The sequence below is a fragment of the Heptranchias perlo genome, chromosome 38, assembly GCF_035084215.1.
Source record: "Heptranchias perlo isolate sHepPer1 chromosome 38, sHepPer1.hap1, whole genome shotgun sequence".
Lineage (NCBI taxonomy): Eukaryota > Metazoa > Chordata > Chondrichthyes > Hexanchiformes > Hexanchidae > Heptranchias > Heptranchias perlo.
Genome location: NC_090362.1, coordinates 12,457,385 through 12,475,836, shown reverse-complemented (window position 1 = coordinate 12,475,836; position 18,452 = coordinate 12,457,385). Strand labels below are relative to the sequence as shown.

The 18,452-nt window shown below is 44.5% G+C and overlaps 1 protein-coding gene across 2 annotated transcripts; it reads right to left on the bottom strand.

Annotated features, from left to right (window-relative positions):
- Nucleotides 1-206: 206 nt before the first annotated feature.
- Nucleotides 207-12,343, bottom strand: nr2e3 (nuclear receptor subfamily 2, group E, member 3). 2 transcript variants are annotated; one of them, XM_067973271.1, is made up of 8 exons: nt 12,280-12,343; nt 10,074-10,224; nt 8,087-8,190; nt 5,841-6,083; nt 4,982-5,163; nt 4,018-4,258; nt 2,866-2,971; nt 207-384 (listed from the first exon to the last, which is right to left on the bottom strand). In XM_067973271.1, the coding sequence occupies exons 1-8, from the start codon at nt 12,341-12,343 to the stop codon at nt 252-254; spliced, it is 1,224 nt and encodes a 407-aa protein (XP_067829372.1). In that variant the 3' UTR covers nt 207-251. The 2 variants fall into 2 exon arrangements, with proteins under 2 accessions (XP_067829372.1, XP_067829373.1); XM_067973272.1 differs by having other exon boundaries at nt 12,286-12,343.
- Nucleotides 12,344-18,452: the final 6,109 nt, after the last annotated feature.

Sequence of the window (18,452 nt, the reverse complement as noted above, 5' to 3'; positions counted from 1 at the left end):
AACTGACAGTGTAAGAGTGGCGTAACAGCCAGGTGAGGTGTGAGGAGACAATAAATAGGCAGAGTGACTGTTGGGGAGACAGGAAGAGACACGGTGTGGTGTCTTACGGGAGATTGCAGGGGCAGAGGGCATAGCATTTTTGGGGGAGATAGCAAGGGCATGCTAGGAATTAAGACAACGAGACAGACAGAGCAAAGTGTTGGGGAAAAGGGGAGACAGAATGGGGATGTAGGGGATGCTGCTTGGGAGGTTCAGCTCTTAAACATGTCGCAGAGAAGCTTTTCCATGGGAGTGTTGCCGATGGTTCTGTGGAAGAAGAGCAGCTCAATTCGTTCTGAAGAGACAAAGCGGAGTGAGGGCAGGAGAAGAAGCAACTTCCCAAATCTGAGAAAAAGATGGACAAGAAGAAATTCAGACAACTGACCCCCCCGAGCGTTAAACCTTTTGAAAATATAAATCAGCAATAGAATCGCCCATCAAAAAAGCAAGTAGAAAGATAGAACTCACCTTTAAATAGTGCCTTATCATATCTTAGAAACATTCAAATCATTTGACCATATAGTGAATTACATTGTGCAGTTACTGTTGTTAGGTGGTTAAATGTTTTGCGCACAGTAAGATCCTCCCATCAGTAAAGAGGTGAATGACCAGTTAGTCTCTTTTTGTTGGTATTGGTTGAGGTAGGAACTCCCTGTTCCTCTTCGAAAAGTGCCATGGGATCTTTAATATACATCTAGGCAGGTAGATAAACCCCCAGTTTAACATTTCATCTGAAGGAACCCGATTTTGAACTGTTAAAATAGTGGAGTACAAGTCAGAGGGATTTACGGTTAAACTATACAATGCTTCGGTCAGACTGCACCTCGAGTACTGTGTCCAGTCGATTACAGAGACAGAAGGGATCCATTCAAGCTCTGGAGGCTATTCAGAGAAGTGTCATGAGGCTTATCCCTAGTGTCAGATGATAGAAATATGAATAAAGATTGGAGAAACTTGAGTTATTCAGCCTCAAAAGGAGGTGGCCGAGAGGGTACTTTATACAGGTATATAGAATAGTAAGCAGTATAGGAAAGGTAAATAGGGAACACCACTTCAAACTAAGGGAATCAAGGGAAATGGGGATTGGGCGGGAAAGTGGAGTTGAGGTTGAAGATCAGCCATGATCTTATTGAATGGCGAAGCAGGCTCGAGGGGCCATATGGCCTACTCCTGCTCCTGTTTCTTATGTTCTTAAACTAAACAATGACAGTAGGACAAGAGGATACAGGTTGAAATTGGTAAAAGGCAAATTTAGGACTGATGTCAGGAAGTTAACACAAAGTAACTATCACATAGAATGGACTTTTGGGGTTGGGTGGGAGAGTGGAGGTGAAATTGTAGATGGATGAGTTAGGGCGGGCCTAGTTGCTTTCTTCATCCATATCGATCTTAGAATCATAGAACCTTACTGCACAGAAAGAGGCCATTCGGCTCATCGTGCTTGTACCGTCTCTTTGAAAGAGCCAATTAGTCCCATTCCCCCGTTCTTTCCCATAGCCCTAGAAATTTTTCTTTTTCAAATATATATCCATTTCCCTTTTGAAAGTTACTTTCAGGCAGCGCATTCCAGATCATCATAACTTGCTGCTTTAAAAAAAATTCTCCTCACCCACCCCTCTGGTTCTTTTCCCAATGATCTTAAATTTGTGTTCTCTGGTTACCGACCCTCCCACCAATGGAATCAGTTTCTCCTTATTTACTCCATCAAAACCCCTCATAATTTTGAACACCTCTACTAAATCTTCCGTTAGCCTTCTCTGCTCTAAGGAGAACAATCCCACCTTCTCTTTTCTCTCTACTTAACTGAAGTCCCTCATCCCTGGTATCATTCTGGTAAATCTCCTCTGCACCCTCTCCAAGGTCTTGACATCCTTCCTAAAGTATGGTGCCCAGAATTGGTCACAGTACTCCAGCTGAGGCCTAACTAGTGATTTATCTTGTACTAAATGCCTAACATTGGGAGCCCATTTGGCTGATTTTACACTGATAAAGAAAGTTGATGTAATAGTGAACAGCTAACCTCATCACTGTGATAACCAATGTCATACGCAAGGATGGAGGTCTTTGCTGTCATGAAGCTGAAAATGGATGCAAGGTGTGGGAAGGTAGAAGGAGGCAGTTAAGTGAAAGGCTTTAAAAGATTAGAATAAGTGTATTTCAGCTAATACACTTGTTCTAACCTTTTAAAGAAAAGTTCATGTTGAAGATTTTTCAGGGTAGGAAGGGGAAATAGAATAAGTTTTTGAAGGGGTCAATGGCTTGAAATTGTAAGTTGCCACTTTGAGGGCATTAATTCATTGCGTGCTTTAAGCCTGATACTTGATGTCATGTATTGATCTGTTCAACGTTAAGAGGATGACTGATACATTTTTGGGCAGACTGGGCTATTGAAGGGTTTGAGAGAGAAAGTGCAGTGGAAGACCTTTGTTACCAGCCAAGTGGTTGGACAAGGTCTTTACCTGTCATGTACAGGCCAATATTCCTAATCATGGGTAACTATTGCCTGCTGGAACTTGCTTGATTACTTTAGGAAATCAGGAAAACATTTCTAAAATTAGTCACACCTTTTTTATTTTGCATCCCCCAGGAGTTAACATTACTGGCGATTGAAGAAGGACGAGGTTAAGGTAAGCATTAATGGATGGCCTATTTCCCTCTTCTATTTTATGTTTTGTATCTGATACTTGTGCAGTGTATTAATCCATTCCGTGTTTTGTATCTGACACTAACATAGTCTGATATGAGCAAGTGACCTGCAAGAACCATCAGTCAAGGTGCGGAGTTGTTTTCAGCAGTAGACTTGCTTTGAGATCAGCCTCTCCTTACCTGACTGGCTGGATTGGGTAGTGTGTCCTGCTGTGCTGACCCAACATAACTTGTGACTGATCCTGTAGATTCTCCACCTGCTCAGGGTCCTTCAAGCCTCGTGTTTCTAAGGGAGAATATAGTATAGGTCAGTGTCTATTTCACTGCTGCAGGAAAGCCTTCCCAAGATTCCATTAAAAATACACTGATACAGTTCCCCCCCCTCCAAATGGCATAGTTGGTAACCAGGCTGTGCCAAGTATACAGAGAGGATCTCAGGGCCAATCCCTAGTCTGTACTGAATTAGCTGATATCAGCCTGGGATGGGATTTGGGGCTGTACATTTGATCTCAGTATCTTTGAGCTAGGGAGAGGAAAAGTGACCAGGGTTGAAGCTGTGGATAGCTATCCAGTGACCCCTGCTGAAAGCACATATGTGGTCATCAGGTGAGGACTGACTTGGTACCGACAATCAAATCACCTGCTTGCTCACTATCTGGAATGACACATGAAGAATACCCACTTGGACGAGGTACTAGAAATAGGTCAGTGCTCATGGAACTGTATCCTAGGATGAGTTAGCACCTTCAGGAGAGGAAGGGAGAAATTGGGTAAAGGAAAAGAATAGAAAGAAAACAAATGGCCCAGAGAATGGCCATCCCCACTGAATAGTACTAGTCTTCTGCTGAACTGTGACACAAACCTCGCTGAATACATCTGTACACATGGCCATTATCAAAAGTTAAGAATAGTTTGCTCATAACCACAAATACACTGCATCATAAAAGAATTGGGGCTTCTTTCTATGTAATATCCATATAAAGAACTAGAAAGTAATTGATGCTTACAAGTGTTAATCCTGAATGCTATGAGCCCCCAAATTTGTCTCTTCCAAACCCCTAGTTTAAGGGACTAAAAAGCATCACTTGAGCTGACTTTGCTCAAGTCTGCACCAAGTTGGCATGTTTCAGTATCTGCCTCCTTTACTACATATTACAGCTCTATCTGTCCCTCTATTATTGGGGATCAGTTTGCTCTTGTGATCTACTCAGCCTAATAGATTCTGTACCCTTTGACGTCCAGCAACAAAAATTTACGTTACACTGGCTGTAGGGTAGATGAACCAATCGGACATACTGTCCAAGATGGGATTGATGTGTTTATTTTGCTCACCTGGTTTAAAGAGTACCACAGCCTTCAGACAAGCAAACTCTGTGGGGTCCACAGCAAGGGTCTTGAACCGGCTCATGGTCTCCTGCAGGATGCGGACGTCTGCCATGGTGGAGCTGCTCTTGCCTTGAGGACTATGAGAGAGTTCGGGTAATGACAGCAAAGGGCAACTCTCCAAGGGCATAGACCACTGGATAGCACAGAGCAGGAAAAGCTCATTCCAGGCTTCCTCCAACAAGATCACCTGCAACAGAAAAAGTCTTTCATTGATGGACAGGAAATTCAATGGACAATTTTGTCAATACTTCTATGGTCAGTGCCCCTCTGACTCTTCCTGTCTTGTTCCTTCTCAGCTCCACTTTTTTTTTGTTCTCAGGATTTGGGTGACACTGGCAATGCTGCATTTATTATCCATCTCTAGTTGCCTTGAGGACATTAAGAGTCAACCACATTCAGCTCCACTTACGCCATTCCCCACACTCTTCTTCCTCCTTGCAGCTTCATTGTATTGAAATCAAGACTCATTGCACCATCTCCTACTCTAACTCACTGTCCCAGGACTTTTAAATTGTAGAAATCCTAACTCCCTCAGTCTCCTCTTCTGCACACTTTTAAAACCCAAGTTTGGCATCACCTAATCACTACTTTGTTAATTTATGTTTTCTTTTCACTACTCACCTCCTCCCCACTCTTGGGTGGTGTCTTGCACTATTGGCTTTGGGCTCCTTTTGGTTTCTTATTGATTCTCCCCACAATTTAGCTGGCTAACACAGAAATACCATATGAATCAGATCAGACCAAACCACTGCACTTCTGTGTAGAAATAGCATCTGGGAGGAAGAATTAGAATTACCCACAAAACTGAGAGTGCACACTGGCTTTTCACCGCTGAGACCTGGGTTCCAATCCAGCCCAGATTGTAATGTCTTGAGTTGGATGCCCCCACCCCAAGTGTTCTGTAGTATACCTGGTCCCTGAATGGCAGGTTGGAGAAGACCGGAAGATTCTTGGCCCATTTGACTGCCATGAAGAGCAATCTGGCCGAAGTCTCGTACACGCTTTCTGGGCTGTTGGACGGGTAGATGGGCATCTGGTACTCGGTGGATGTCCTCTCAGGCTCGTTACTCGTCACATCAATGTTCTCATCCACTGCAAGCACAATGTGAAATAGGGAAACATTTATGAGCTTTCCCCGCTCCTGTTGACAATATAAATACTACTGGTTTTCTGATGCCTTTCTTTTTTGCCACTCAGAACCAGTGGAATAATTTTGTGATAACTGTTACCTCAGTGGGCTTCACCAACTTCTCCTTTAGCCAGCCCCAATTAATGAATGCAGTCTTATCACAGAGCGTGTGGCCCTTAGTTCAATCTCCAGTTTGTACTGAGTCAGTTAATCTTAGCCATGGAAGTTGTTGACCCACACTGGCCCCTAGACTAGGGAGTGGTAACAGCAGGCAGGGCTCCAGCTCCTGTTGCTGGAAAGTGTGTGTGCATGTGTGTGTGTGTGTGTGAGAGAGAGAGAGAGAGCGCACAGGATTTGGCTCAACTGTGATGCCTTCCATAGTGAATAGTTGCTGTCACTCATTGTTTAGGTTCACACTTGAAGTATGTCAATTTCAGAGTGCTTCTGGAGGACGCACTCCAGCATGAGATCGGGAGTGGAAGGGAGAAAACTGGAGGTAAAACATAAATTTACATCTTAGCTGGTTTTGAAAAACTGACACCAGCGCTAATTTTTATAGAGCCGGACTAATGGTTTAATCCCTAGAGTGGTCACACAGTAAACAAGTGAGCATTAAAGAGATTAGGAGCCAGTTACTGACCGTCCTCAGGCTCCAGCTTGGCGCAGGTCTCAGCGGTCATCAGGCTGGCCATGAAGCGGTGGTTGTTCGGCGGGCTGACGGTCCTCTGGCTACTGCTGATGTTGGAGGAGACTGGTCTCTGGCTGCTGACAGATGATGAAGTGGGCTCTCTGGTAGTGGCAATGTGTTCCTTGTCAGGGTCGAGCCCGGCAGTGTCCAGCCGGACCTGGGCAGTGCTGCGGGGCTGCCGTTCGTTCTGAACGGCTGGAGGAACAAATGACAAAGGAGAGTGATCAGAGAGAGAATGAAAAAGAGGAAAAGCGGAGAGGCAGACTACGTGAGAGAGGAAGAAACACAAAGAGTAAGGCACAGAGAAGCAGAAATGAGAGATTAGAGGATTACACCTGCTAAGAGCCAGAAACATAAGCCATAATTTCACACATGCTCTCACACATTCGCACAGAGACATAAACAGTAAATGGGTAGTAAAAGGAGGGATGGGACCGATTAGGGACCAAAAAGGAGTTCTACGCATGGAGGCAGAGGGCATAGCTGAGGTACTTAATGAGTACTTTACCAAGGAAGAAGATGCTGCCAAAATCACAGTAAGGGAAGAGGTAGATGAGCTAAAAATTGATAAAGAGGAAGTACCTGAAAGGCTAGCTGTACTTAAAGTAGATAAGTCACCCGGTCCAGATGGGATGCATCCTAGGTTGCTGAGGGAAGCAAGGGTGGAAATTGCGGAAGTACTGGCCATAATCTTCCAATCATCCTTAGATAAAGGGGTGGTGCCAGAGGACTGGAGAATTGCAAATGTTATACCCTTGTTCAAAAAAGGGTGTAAGGATAAACCCAGCAACTACAGGCCTGTCAGTTTAACCTCAGTAGTGGGGAAACTTCTAGAAACGATAATCCGGGACAAAATTAACAGTCACTTGGACAAGTGTGGATTAATAACGGAAAGCCAGCATGGACTTGTTAAAGGCAAGTCGTGTTTAACCAACTTGACTGAGTTTTTTGATGAGGTAACAGAGAGGATCAATGAGGGCAATGCAGTTGATGTAGTGTATATGGACTTCCAAAAGGCGTTTGATAAAGTGCTGCATAATAGGCTTGTCATCAAAGTTGAAGCCCATGGAATAAAAGGGGCAGTGGCAGCATGGATACAAAATTGGCTAAGTAATAGGAAACAGAGAGTAGTGGTGAACAGTTGTTTTTTCGGACTGGAGGGAGGCATACAGTGGTGTTCCCTAGGGGTCGGTACCAGGACCACTGCTTTTTTTGATATATATTAATGACTTGGACTTGGGTGTACAGGGCACAATTTCAAAATTTGCAGATGACACACAACTTGGAAGGGTAGTGAACAGTGAGGAGGATAGTGATAGACTTCAAGAGGACATAGGCTGGTGGAATGGGCAGACACATGGCAGCTGAAATTCAACGCAGAAAAGTGTGAAGTGATACATTTCGGGAGGAAGAACAAGGAGAGGCAATATAAGCTAAAGGGTACAATTCTAAATGGGGTGCAGGAACAGAGAGATCTGGGGGTATATTTGCACAAATTGTTGAAGGTGGCAGGGCAGGTTGAGAAAGAGGTTAGGAAAGCATACGGGGTCCTGGATTTTATAAATAGAGGCATAGAGTACAAAAGCAAGGAGGTTACGATGAACCTTTATAAAACACTGGTTCGGCCACAACTTGAGTATTGTGTTCAGTTCTGGGCACTGCACTTTAGGAAGGATGTGAAGGCCTTAGAGAGGGTGCAGAAGAGATTTTCTAGAATGATTCCAGGAATGAGGGGCTTCCGTTATGTGAATGGACTGGAGAAGCTGGGGTAGTTCTCCTTCGAGCAGAGAAGGTTGAGAGGAGATTTGATAGAGGTATTCAAAATCATGAAGAGTCTGGACAGAGTAGATAGAGAGAAGCTGTTCCCACTGACAGAGGGGTCAAGAACCAGAGGACATAGGTTAAGGTGATTGGCAAAAGAACCAAAGGCGACATGAGAAAAAACTTTTTTACACAGTGAGTGGTTAGGATCTGGAATGCACTGCCTGAGGGGGTGGTGGAAGTAGATTCAATCATGGCTTTCAAAAGTGATCTGGATAAGTACCTGAAGAGAAAACATTTGCAGGGCTACAGGGATAGGGCAGGGGAGTGGGACTAGTTGGATTGCTCTTGCAGAGAGCTGGCAGGGATTCGATGGGCCGAATGGCCTCCTTCCATGCTGTAACTGTTCTGTGATTCTATTTGACAAGCACACTCACCATCTTTATTCATACCAGCCTGCAAACACTTCTTCAGTCTGCACGCCTGGCACTGATTCCGATGAGCTTTATCCACAGGACACATCCCAGTACCTGCCTGGCACCTGAGAGCAGAGACGCAAGAACAGCCAATAAATAAATGCAACAACAGCCTCACCACCTCTGAGGTACTTGGCATTGAACAGAGCTGTATCATTGGGACTGAAGCATGAAACTTCCCAAGGACTTTGCGTTGCGGTAAAGGCTTTACTCCCACGTCTTCGAACACAGGAAGTTGGGAAAGTGTAAATACAGTGAGGATGTGCTAGGCAGTTGTCTGAATTTAGTAAGTTTACTTGATGGGAGTGAATGGGAATAATGGGAATTCATTTAGTCAATTGGTATTGGGTTTAAGTATTCCATTCTACTTGCTCAATCCATAATTCTAGGTTATTAGTTGAGACTATATGAATTAAATCCATCTCTGTAATTCTCATTGACTTGAGTTTTCATTGACCAGTATTAGCTTGGCTCAGTGGTAGCACTCTCGTTTCGGAGTCAGAACTCTTGGGTCCAAGACCTACCGCAGGAATTAAGCACATAATTTCAGCTGATGCTTTAGTGCAGCAGTGTCAGAGAATCGTTGAGACCTGTTATGTCCACCTCAACAGGCAGAAAGGGCCTTAGTTTCAAAGGTGCCGTCCTTTGGAGGAAATATTAAACTAAGGCCCTTTCTGCCTGTTGAGGTGGACATAACAGGTCTCAACGGTTCTATTTGAAAATGAGCTGGGGAGATCTCCCAGTATTCCAGTATTTATCTCTCAACCATCACCACTAAAACAGATTAACAGGTTATTTATCCTATTGTTGTTTGTGGGATCTTGCTGTGTGCAAATTGGTTGCAACATTTGCCTACACCACAACACCACCTATACTTCAAAAAGTAATTCAGTGGCTGCGAAGTGCTTTGGGAAAAGAAGGGTGCTATATAAATGCCAAGTTGTTTTTCTTTTCTGGTGCAGTCGCACTTTTCATCCTCTCCGCTCTCTTCTAATTTTCTCCCCTCTTTTCCTGAAAGTACTGACTCGTGCTGGGGTACAGGTCCCAGTGTTACTGACACTTGTGACTGTTCATAATTTATTGATCCTGTGCTATTATTTTAAATCGCACGATTCCATAATTATCTTTTGTGATCTTTGAGATTCACTGAGATAGCAGGAAAAGCTAGCAGGATTTTTCTCTCACTCCCCCATTCTATCTCTGTAAATCACGTGCATTAAACACATAGTGCAAAATAAATAAACCATTAAGGAAATCGCAAATGTTAGCAACATCGGTTCCCACAGAAGCCAGGCGCCCTCTGATAGCCCAACGAATCAAACATTCTTCACGTGTGAGCCAGGGAAATGTATGTCAGGCTACTGGATGCTGGAGGGCACCTGGCCGACCTTGATCCTATCCTCACTTCTTATCTTCCAGTGTCTTTGATTATTTTATATTACCTTCCCCTCTTGAACTATGGGCCAGGTCCGATGTGAAGCACCAAGACATTTCTAGTGGGAGCTAGAAGGGAACCAATGAAACCACAATTCAGGGTTCCGATTAATTTTGTACAGTCCCATATCACCACAGAGAATATCTACTGATCCAATCTCATCCCTCCATTCCCATTGTATTGAATGACTAAGAATCCCATCCCCTTCCCATTATGTAGAATTCTTGCTCCAGATATAATATCCCTCGACCTCAATTACTTGTATTGCCAATGCTAGGAAAAATGTGTGTTGCCTGACTTCAGGGGAAACACACAGTGCAGACAGTAGCCATCCACAGCTTTTTATTAATATTTTGTATTCTGATGATTCACCGAGTGAAGCGACGATTGGTGACTCTGGAGTCTAAAGAAGCTATTTCTTGACAAATTAGGTTGTGAGTTTGAGGATATATACTATACTACCGTTTGTACAACATGGGCTACTGCAATCGTAAATTTATTACACTTTCTCACCTGTAGATGAGTTTTCTCCTGACGCTCCGCTTGAAGAAGCCGCTGCAGCCATTACAGGCATAAATCCCATAGTGCTTGCCACTGCTGGTATCCCCACACACTTTACACATGAGCACGGGGCTGAGGGACTTCCCTGGACTCGGGCTCTTCACTGATAGCAAGCGCGAAAGGAAAAACAAAGAGAAATCACCTCAGTACTGACCCTTGCCATACCAACTGAGCTGAGAAGTCGGATTAGATTCCACAACAAAGATTTGGGCTTGACTCCTCACTGAATGGCTGGGCTCAACTCCTTACCACAGGGCAGGCTTGAAGGGTTGGGCTTGACTCTTCACTGAGGAGTTGGCTTGCCTTGTCTGAAGATACTGAAGTCAGAATTAAATATGAATGGCACCATAAAAAAAGAGATCATTATGTTACTGTTATATACATGAGCTAGGGCTTTATGAGTGAAAGAAGCAAAAACAATTTTCCTAAGACCAATGGCATGTTGATAAAGATGATCTTCTCTTTCTTTGAATCTCAAAAATGATTCCCACTGCAATCTAGCAAATTAAGAATTTTACTCGAACTCCCGGAAAAGAGCTCGAGAACTTCCTGGAACATACTCTCCAATCACCTTAAACAGGAATCCCCTCGCTGTAACACCCAGATTCACATTAGAGTTAGTCTCACAACACATGGCATATTACTGACAGTAGTCAACATTTGCATCTATCCCATCAATACGCAAGTAATGCAGTACTGGGAGCCATTAAATTAGTACTCTGGTTCCATAATCATTAAAATATGTTTATAATTAAATGCAGTATTTTATTGTTCAAACTGGGGTTTCAATAATCAGGATTCTTTGTGAAGTATATTTGACAAGTTAATATTCGTAGAATTATAGAAAGGTTATAGCACGGAAGGAGGCCATTTGGCCCATTGAGTTTGTGCCAGCTCTATGCAAGAGCAATCCAGCTAGTCCCACTCCCCCGCCCTTTCCCAGTAGTCCTGCAAATTTTTTCCTTTCAAGTACTTATCCAGTTCCCTTTTGAAGGCCATGATTGAATCTGCCTCCACCACCCCCTTGGGCAGTGCATTCCAGATCCTAACCACTCATTGTGTAAAAAGGTTTTTCCTCATGTCACCTTTGGTTCTTTGCCAATCACCTTAAATCTATGTCCTCTGGTTCTTGACCTGATCCGCCAATGGGAACAGTTTCTCTCTATCTACTCTGTCTAGATCCTTCATGATGTGGAGATGCCGGTGATGGACTGGGGTTGACAATTGTAAACAATTTTACAACACCAAGTTATAGTCCAGCAATTTTATTTTAAATTCACAAGCTTTCGGAGATTTTCTCCTTCCTCAGGCAAAGGAGCTCTTGAAACATTTGCCTGAGGAAGGAGAAAATCTCCGAAAGCTTGTGAATTTAAAATAAAATTGCTGGACTATAACTTGGTGTTGTAAAATTGTTTACAATTGTAGATCCTTCATGATTTTGAATATTAAGTTAACAACAAAAGTTTCTCAATAAAGACTGAACACTATTAAATACAGTGATGCAGCAATATCTGTCTTTTTATTCTTTCAGAAATGGTTGTCAGTTTATTTCCTAAAGCAAATCTTTAGACTGACAGCCCACTGCTCATTTATACTTCTTATCTTACAATCAAATGTTTCATTCATTCTCTTGTTTGTTGTTCCTTTACTGAAATGTTTGTTTCTCACTCAGTTTAACACTAATTGACCCCTGGCCTTTGACATAATTGCATTCAGACACTGGAACACGCTCACTTCATAACTTAATTCTGTGGCCTGTGAAGCTGCTTCTCTCTCTCTCTCTCTCTCCTGTCTGTCTCTCAAGCTGCCTTGTCTCTCTTCCTCACACGTGCAATGTTTTCTCATTGCTTTCTGTCTGTCCCACTCTTCCCTTTTGACATTTTCATCCTCACTGTCTCTCTCATACCTGCTGGCTGATTCTCTCTCACTCCTGGCTGGCTGCCCTCATCCCACTGGCTCGCTTACTGTCATACCTACTTGCCATTCTCATCCTCGTTTACTGGCTGTCTCTCATTTACCCGGCTGTCCTTCTCAGCCTTGCCAGCCCTCTCTCACATCTGCCTGGTTGCTCTTTTGGTTCTCACTGTCTTGTTCTCACTGACTACCTCTTTCTCACTCTCTCTATCTCTCTCTCTCTCTCTCTCACTCACTCTCTCACTCATACCTGCCTGGTTGTCCTCCAGCCCTGGGCTGACTGATGACTCCGCGGGGGAGCTGCTCATGCTGCTCAAAGAGGAGGAGCTGGGCTCTGAATACAAAATTCCTTCTAGATCAGCCTGGGAGCAGTTGATGCAGAAATCCTGGATGGAGGAAACATCCAACCTTTGGAATAAAGGGAAAATCCAACTCTTTGGAAGAAGGCAGTATCCAAAGTTTAGATGGGAAATGTTGCTTTTGCAGTTGCTGGATCTCCGTCTCTCTCCTCTAATTTATTCCTGGAGGTCTCGAGCTCTCGTTGTGTATCTGAGGAGTCAGTGTGTGAATGAGCCTTGCTAGTACTCCTGTGCTCCTAAAGCCCGCACAGCAGATTAGTCTCTAACGCTCTGTAAGTAGATGCCTATTTGTCAGTCTCTTAATCTTTACTGTCCATTGCAAAGGTGGATCAATCAGTCAGCACATGAAGAATTTAAATGCTGAAACCTCTTCTGTCTCAGAACGGTAACTTTAAACTCAGCCCCAGCCCCACCTGCCTTTCCCTCTCTCTAACACTGTATAAAAACTCACGTAAAAGTGCTTATTACATCTCAAAGAATCTTTCTATAGGATGACGGCTAGATTATATGTGTCATTTCTAAAGGCATGAATTATCCTGTTTGCTAACGTTCAGAGAGTATTTCCCTGTGTGAGTTTATGCTCAATTTCCTGATGTAAATTTGATCTTTTTGATTGCTCATGGGTATAATAGTGCCACTATTTGCCTGGGTGCCCAGGTGCCTATTAGCTCCATCCTTCCTTTTGAAGGGGAACAGGCAATTCAATTACACAAATAATTGAATTTTTAATCGCCGTGCTTCGCTTACACTAAATTCATTTCATTCTTGGGCTGCCCATGAATTATGAAGTGGGCAAAGAGTAAATGGCATCATTCCCTGCTAATTATAAGCTCTCCTGAATAGAAATCCACTAGGTGTGTGATCTTTTGACAGCTGAATGGTAAGGATCAAGAACTGCCACAGTGTGCCAGGAGCCATTAGGGTTTCAGACTGCATCTTGGATTAATATTCGCAGTTAGGAGCTTGTACATTAAAGTTTAATATATTTTGCAAAAGGTTTAAAGAAAATAATTTTTCTTGTGTCTTTGTCATCCATCTGTCTCATACATTCTGCCTTCCTCTGTGTCTTTCGCTCTCTATACTGGTGTTTGCATATGTATGCCTCCATCTGGGTCTTTTTCACTCTCTCTTTCTCTATCTCCACCTCTCTCTGAATCTCTGACACTGTCTTGCTCTACGTATGTCTCTGTTCCGACTCCTTACCTGTCTGCCTTTCTGTCTCAAAGAATCTCTGGGGGCGATTTTGAACTGCCGGTCGCCCTGTATACAAGGTGTCCAGTAGTTGAAAATGGCAAAGAGACAGCTGCCATTGGATGCCCATGGCCTGCATGATGCGTTTTCAGGTGGACCTGTAAATGGGCATCCAGCACTCCCAACTGGAACAGGAGGGAGACTGCTCATGTCTGACAATCGAGGTCCTAGGCCTGTTGTGAGACCCCATTTGCAAGTTCCAAGTACAAATGGTTGGAGCAAGCTCTGCCCATTTGTACCAGGTGCTGAGCGGCCTAATCTGCAGTCTTTAAAGGGACCGCTGGAGGCTGCTCCAAAAATGGCCTGGACATATCTGGGGGGGATTTTAATGGGACCATGAATGCTCTTCCTGCTGACTTTCAGCTCAGCTCACTCATTGGATCCAACAGAGTTTCCACTCATGGACTGTATTTTAATGAGGCCCGAGCCCGAAAGTTGTTCGAGCCTCCCACTTAATCCTTCACAACTGTTTCATTCTGTTTAACGTGGAGGCTCAGAGTGCAAACACATTTTCATGGGGCTACACTGCCCGTGCTTCCATGTGGGTGCAGTAATTTATAGTTAGGAGTGAGCAGACACACAACCAGCTTTGTTCCTGTTTTGGGCAAAAAGTTCAAAATTGCCGCCTCTGTGTATGCCTCTCTTGCTCTGTTTCTGGCCTGTGTTTGTATGCTTGTGTGCTTCTCTCCCATCTTTCCCTTTGTTGCTCTTTATCTCTATGTATTTATCTTGCTATCCCTTTTCCTCTATCTCTCCCTCTGGCCTTGTCTCCTTCTTGTCCACAGCCTCTCCAAAGTATATCTTTCTCTATTTCATCTTTCTTTCAGTCTCTCACGTTCCCAGTTTTTCCCACTTTGGCTGCCTGGAGTCGCGCCCTCATCTTCCCTGTCTCAATTACTCTCTTTTGTCCTACTGTCTTGTTTCTCTCTGTCTTTCTCTCCCTCCCTTCCATGCATTTTCTCCATTTTTTGTTTTAGATTCTTCCTGTCCAGGCTCTCTTGCTCTCTACCCCACTCATTCTTCCCATTCTCTGTTCTAAACTCTCTGCCTAGTCTCTCTCTCTCCTCTCTCTCATTCCTTCCCCCCCCAGTTTTCCCAATGTCCTTCTGTGTCTGCCTCTCTATCTCCATACCCTTTTCCTTGATCTAGCTTTCTCATCAGTCTTCCTGATCACTTACTGTCTGCTTTTCTCTCTCTCGCCATTCTCACCATCTCATTTTTCCCAGAATTCCCACTCTCAGTCCACATCTTTCTACTTCTCTCCCAAACTTTTCTCTTCCTAAGCTCTCTTACCCGCCATTTTCTCTGCCCCAGTCATTGTTTTTCTGTAGTCTCACTTCCCCCCTCCAGTATCTCCATTCTCCTCCATTCTCTTCCTCCAGTTGTTCTCTATCATACTCAGTATCTTTCTCACCTGATCTCCCCAGTTTTTTCCTCTTCCTCCAATCTATTTCACAAGATTCCATCTCTTAGTCTCATTCCAATTTATCTCATTCCTATCTCTGTCTTCTGATCTTTCTCTCCCTCAGTATTGCTCTGTTCATCAATCTTTCTCCCAGTCCTCTTTCTCTACAGTTTCTCTGTTTCCTCCTCCATCCCTCTCTTACAGACCTCCCTCTCTCATTTTTTTTCTTCCAAACTCTTTCTCCAGTTGTGTTCTCACTCCCACACCTCTGCCCATCTCTCTCTCTTTGCATCTCTTCTTTTCTCTAACTCTGCCTCTCCATCTCTCTCTTTCCAGAGTCTCCGTCTCTCCCAGTGACATACACATAGTACAGGAGTAATGGACCCTCTCACAAGATAAAAAAAAAGTACACAACATTAACCAACTCATACTGAATTTTCCCTGCTTAGATCCATCCTGATTGACATCCAGGGCTCGGAAGGAGGCTGATCAGTGGGATTCCCAATGAAGCTAGCCAATGATTCACCCACATCTGTAAGCTGCTGAGTATATAAAGAGGGGAGAGCCCAGAAGGCAGATCGCAGAAGGATGGAAAAACAAAAAATATGAGGACCTCTTCTGAGGTAGGAGAGATCAGAAGTTTTTAAAATGTTCCTGAGATGTACAGTACTCTTTCCAAAATAATAACAAATGTCCTCAAAGAGCTGTTGACGATTTTTCATAGCGTTTAATGAAAAGACGTGGACTTGACAGGACTGCTCATTCTTCACCACCTCTGCCCAGCTCTCAAATACCCTTCCCAGGTTCGATCAATGGTGAGTTAGCTGATCTCACCCGGGGAGCATTGCTAATACAAAGGACCTCAGTGCCCCATGGGTTAGAGGGGGGACTAATCAGCTTGCTGCTGATCACCGTCCTGTGACCTCTGCTGGAAAGTGCATGCATGTGGACATTGGGTGTGAACAGGATTGAGTTGGGTTTTTATAGACTCAATGTCCAGGCTTACAGATGAAGATTATTCACTTGGGTAAGATACAAGGGGTTTCTAGGCACCCACTGAATCGTGCCACGAGTTAGTATTTTCAGAAGAGGAGAGAAAACCAGGAGGAAAAAAAGATGTTAGTGTAATAAAAACAATTAGCACAAGGATTAAGTGAGGATCTCCTCAGACAATCCCCTCTCGAGAGGCCTAGCTTCATACCATATGGTGACGACAGACACTGTTCTCTGGCAGAGAGTAATTAGTTTGTTGAAGTCATTGACTTTTTTTTTCTGTCTTTCTTTCATAATGGATTTAGCTTATTACAGACTTAAGTTCAGACCAGGCTGCTGTGTCACAGAAAGCCAGACACCAATGAATAGCTACTTAGCAAAATTTCAGCTTTGTCCTTTTTTGTTTAAGAGAGCTCACAAATAACCTTGTGCAGAGTGTGTTTATGTGAGGTTCCAACAGACAGCCCAGTTCAAATACATTTTATATCCCAGTTTTTTTCCCTTCTCACCTGAAGGCACTGACTCCTGCTGGGGCGCACAGGCTCTCTTTGGGGTGCTGACTCTCGCTGGGGCGCACGGGCTCTCTTTGGGGTGCTGACTCTCGCTGGGGCGCACGAGCTCTCTTTGGGGTGTTGACTCTTGCTGGGGTGCGCAGGCTCTCTTTGGGGTGCTGACTCTCGCTGGGGCGCACGGGCTCTCTTTGGGGTGCTGACTCTCGCTGGGGCGCACGGGCTCTCTTTGGGGTGCTGACTCTCGCTGGGGCGCACAGGCTCTCTTTGGGGTGTTGACTCTTGCTGGGGTGCGCAGGCTCTCTTTGGGGTGCTGACTCTCGCTGGGGCGCACGGGCTCTCTTTGGGGTGCTGACTCTCGCTGGGGCGCACGGGCTCTCTTTGGGGTGCTGACTCTCGCTGGGGCGCACGGGCTCTCTTTGGGGTGCTGACTCTCGCTGGGGCGCATGGGCTCTCTTTGGGGTGCTGACTCTCGCTGGGGCGCACGGGCTCTCTTTGGGGTGCTGACTCTCGCTGGGATGCGATGGCTCTTGTTGATGGCACTTCTTCTCACTGGGTGTGCTAACTCTTGTTGAGGCAGGTCCTCTCTCTCTGAAGGTTGCTGACTTGCTGTAGGGCACTGACTCTCACTGGGATGTGTCAACTCTCACTGGGTGGCAGGCTGCAGCTGGGGAGTGCCGACTATGGCTGTGGAACACTTCCACTGGTCACCCCCGCTACCTTAGCCAAGTGACCGTTCTTCAGTAATTATTGTTGCCAGGCTATTCAACAGGAGAAGTGCATCCCAGCTGAGCATAACCATGTCTTCATCCATGTACTTTCCAGCAGGAGTCACTGGATCAGAAGCTCTGGCTCATTTTCCCCTTCTAATCCAGGGGTGCTGAGGTCACCTGTACAACTGCAGGGCTTTACTGACCCCCTACCCCCACCCCACAGAGATCGGCTGAATCTACACAGACTAGGGATTGAACGTGTATCACACAGGGGGAGGGGAGGTTGCTTCCTACTTATTTATTTTAACTTTTAAAGAGTTAAGTCTTAAATACATTAGAGACGAGATGCAGGAAACTAAGGGAAGGAGGGAAGGAATGAAGGAAGGAACATTTGTATAAAATTTTTCATATCCTCAGGGCTTGCCAAAGCAATTCACAGCCAATGAATTACTTTTGAAATGTATTCACTATTATATGGGCAAACGTAGCAGGCAATTTGCACACTGCAAGGTCCCACAAACTGCAATGAGATAATCAACCTGTTTTCTGCTTTTGTCATTCTGATTTTGCTAGTGTTAGTTGAGGAAGAATTTCTTCACCCAGAGGATTGTGAATCTTTGGAATTCTCTACCCCAGAGTGCTGTGGCTGCTCAGTCATTGAGTATATTCAAGACTGAGATCGATAGATTTTTGGACACTAAGGGAATCAAGGGATATGGGGCTAGGGCAGGAAAGTAGAGATGAGGTTGAAGATCAGCCATGATCTTATTGAATGGCGGAGCAGGCTTGAGGGGCCATATGGCCTAGTCCTGCACCTATTTCTTATGTTCTAATAAATATTGGCCAGGAAACTGGGAGAACCCTGCTCCTCCTTAAATAGTGTAGTGGGATAATTTATGTCCCCCTGAATAGGCCAACGGGACCTTTGTTTAACATCTCATCCAAAAGATGGCACCTCCGAGGGTGCAGCGCTCCCTCAGTGCTGTGTCAATGCAAGTCTTTTCCTTTTTTCTTTTATGTACGACAATGATTGTATTGTGCAATATTTGAGCCTTGTGTTTGATCCTAAAACACGGCATGATGGTTGAACGTGATTTTCTGCCTTCTCATGTTTCCAAAAAAGTATGATCCATCAATTACTGGTGTTCTAAAAGGATTGCTCCTAATTGGTTAGAAATTCCTACATT

Bases quoted from the DNA above. Each gene is read 5' to 3' on its own strand.
- nr2e3 (XM_067973271.1), bottom strand. From the start codon at position 12,343: ATGAGCAGCTCCCCCGCGGAGTCATCAGTCAGCCCAGGGCTGGAGGAC. The intron at 4,259-4,981 runs GTATACTACAGA...TTTCTGTTGCAG, and splicing joins ACCTGCCATTCAGGGACCAG to GTGATCTTGTTGGAGGAAGC. The intron at 2,972-4,017 runs GTGAGCAAAATA...ATTCTCCCTTAG, and splicing joins TGTGGTACTCTTTAAACCAG to AAACACGAGGCTTGAAGGAC.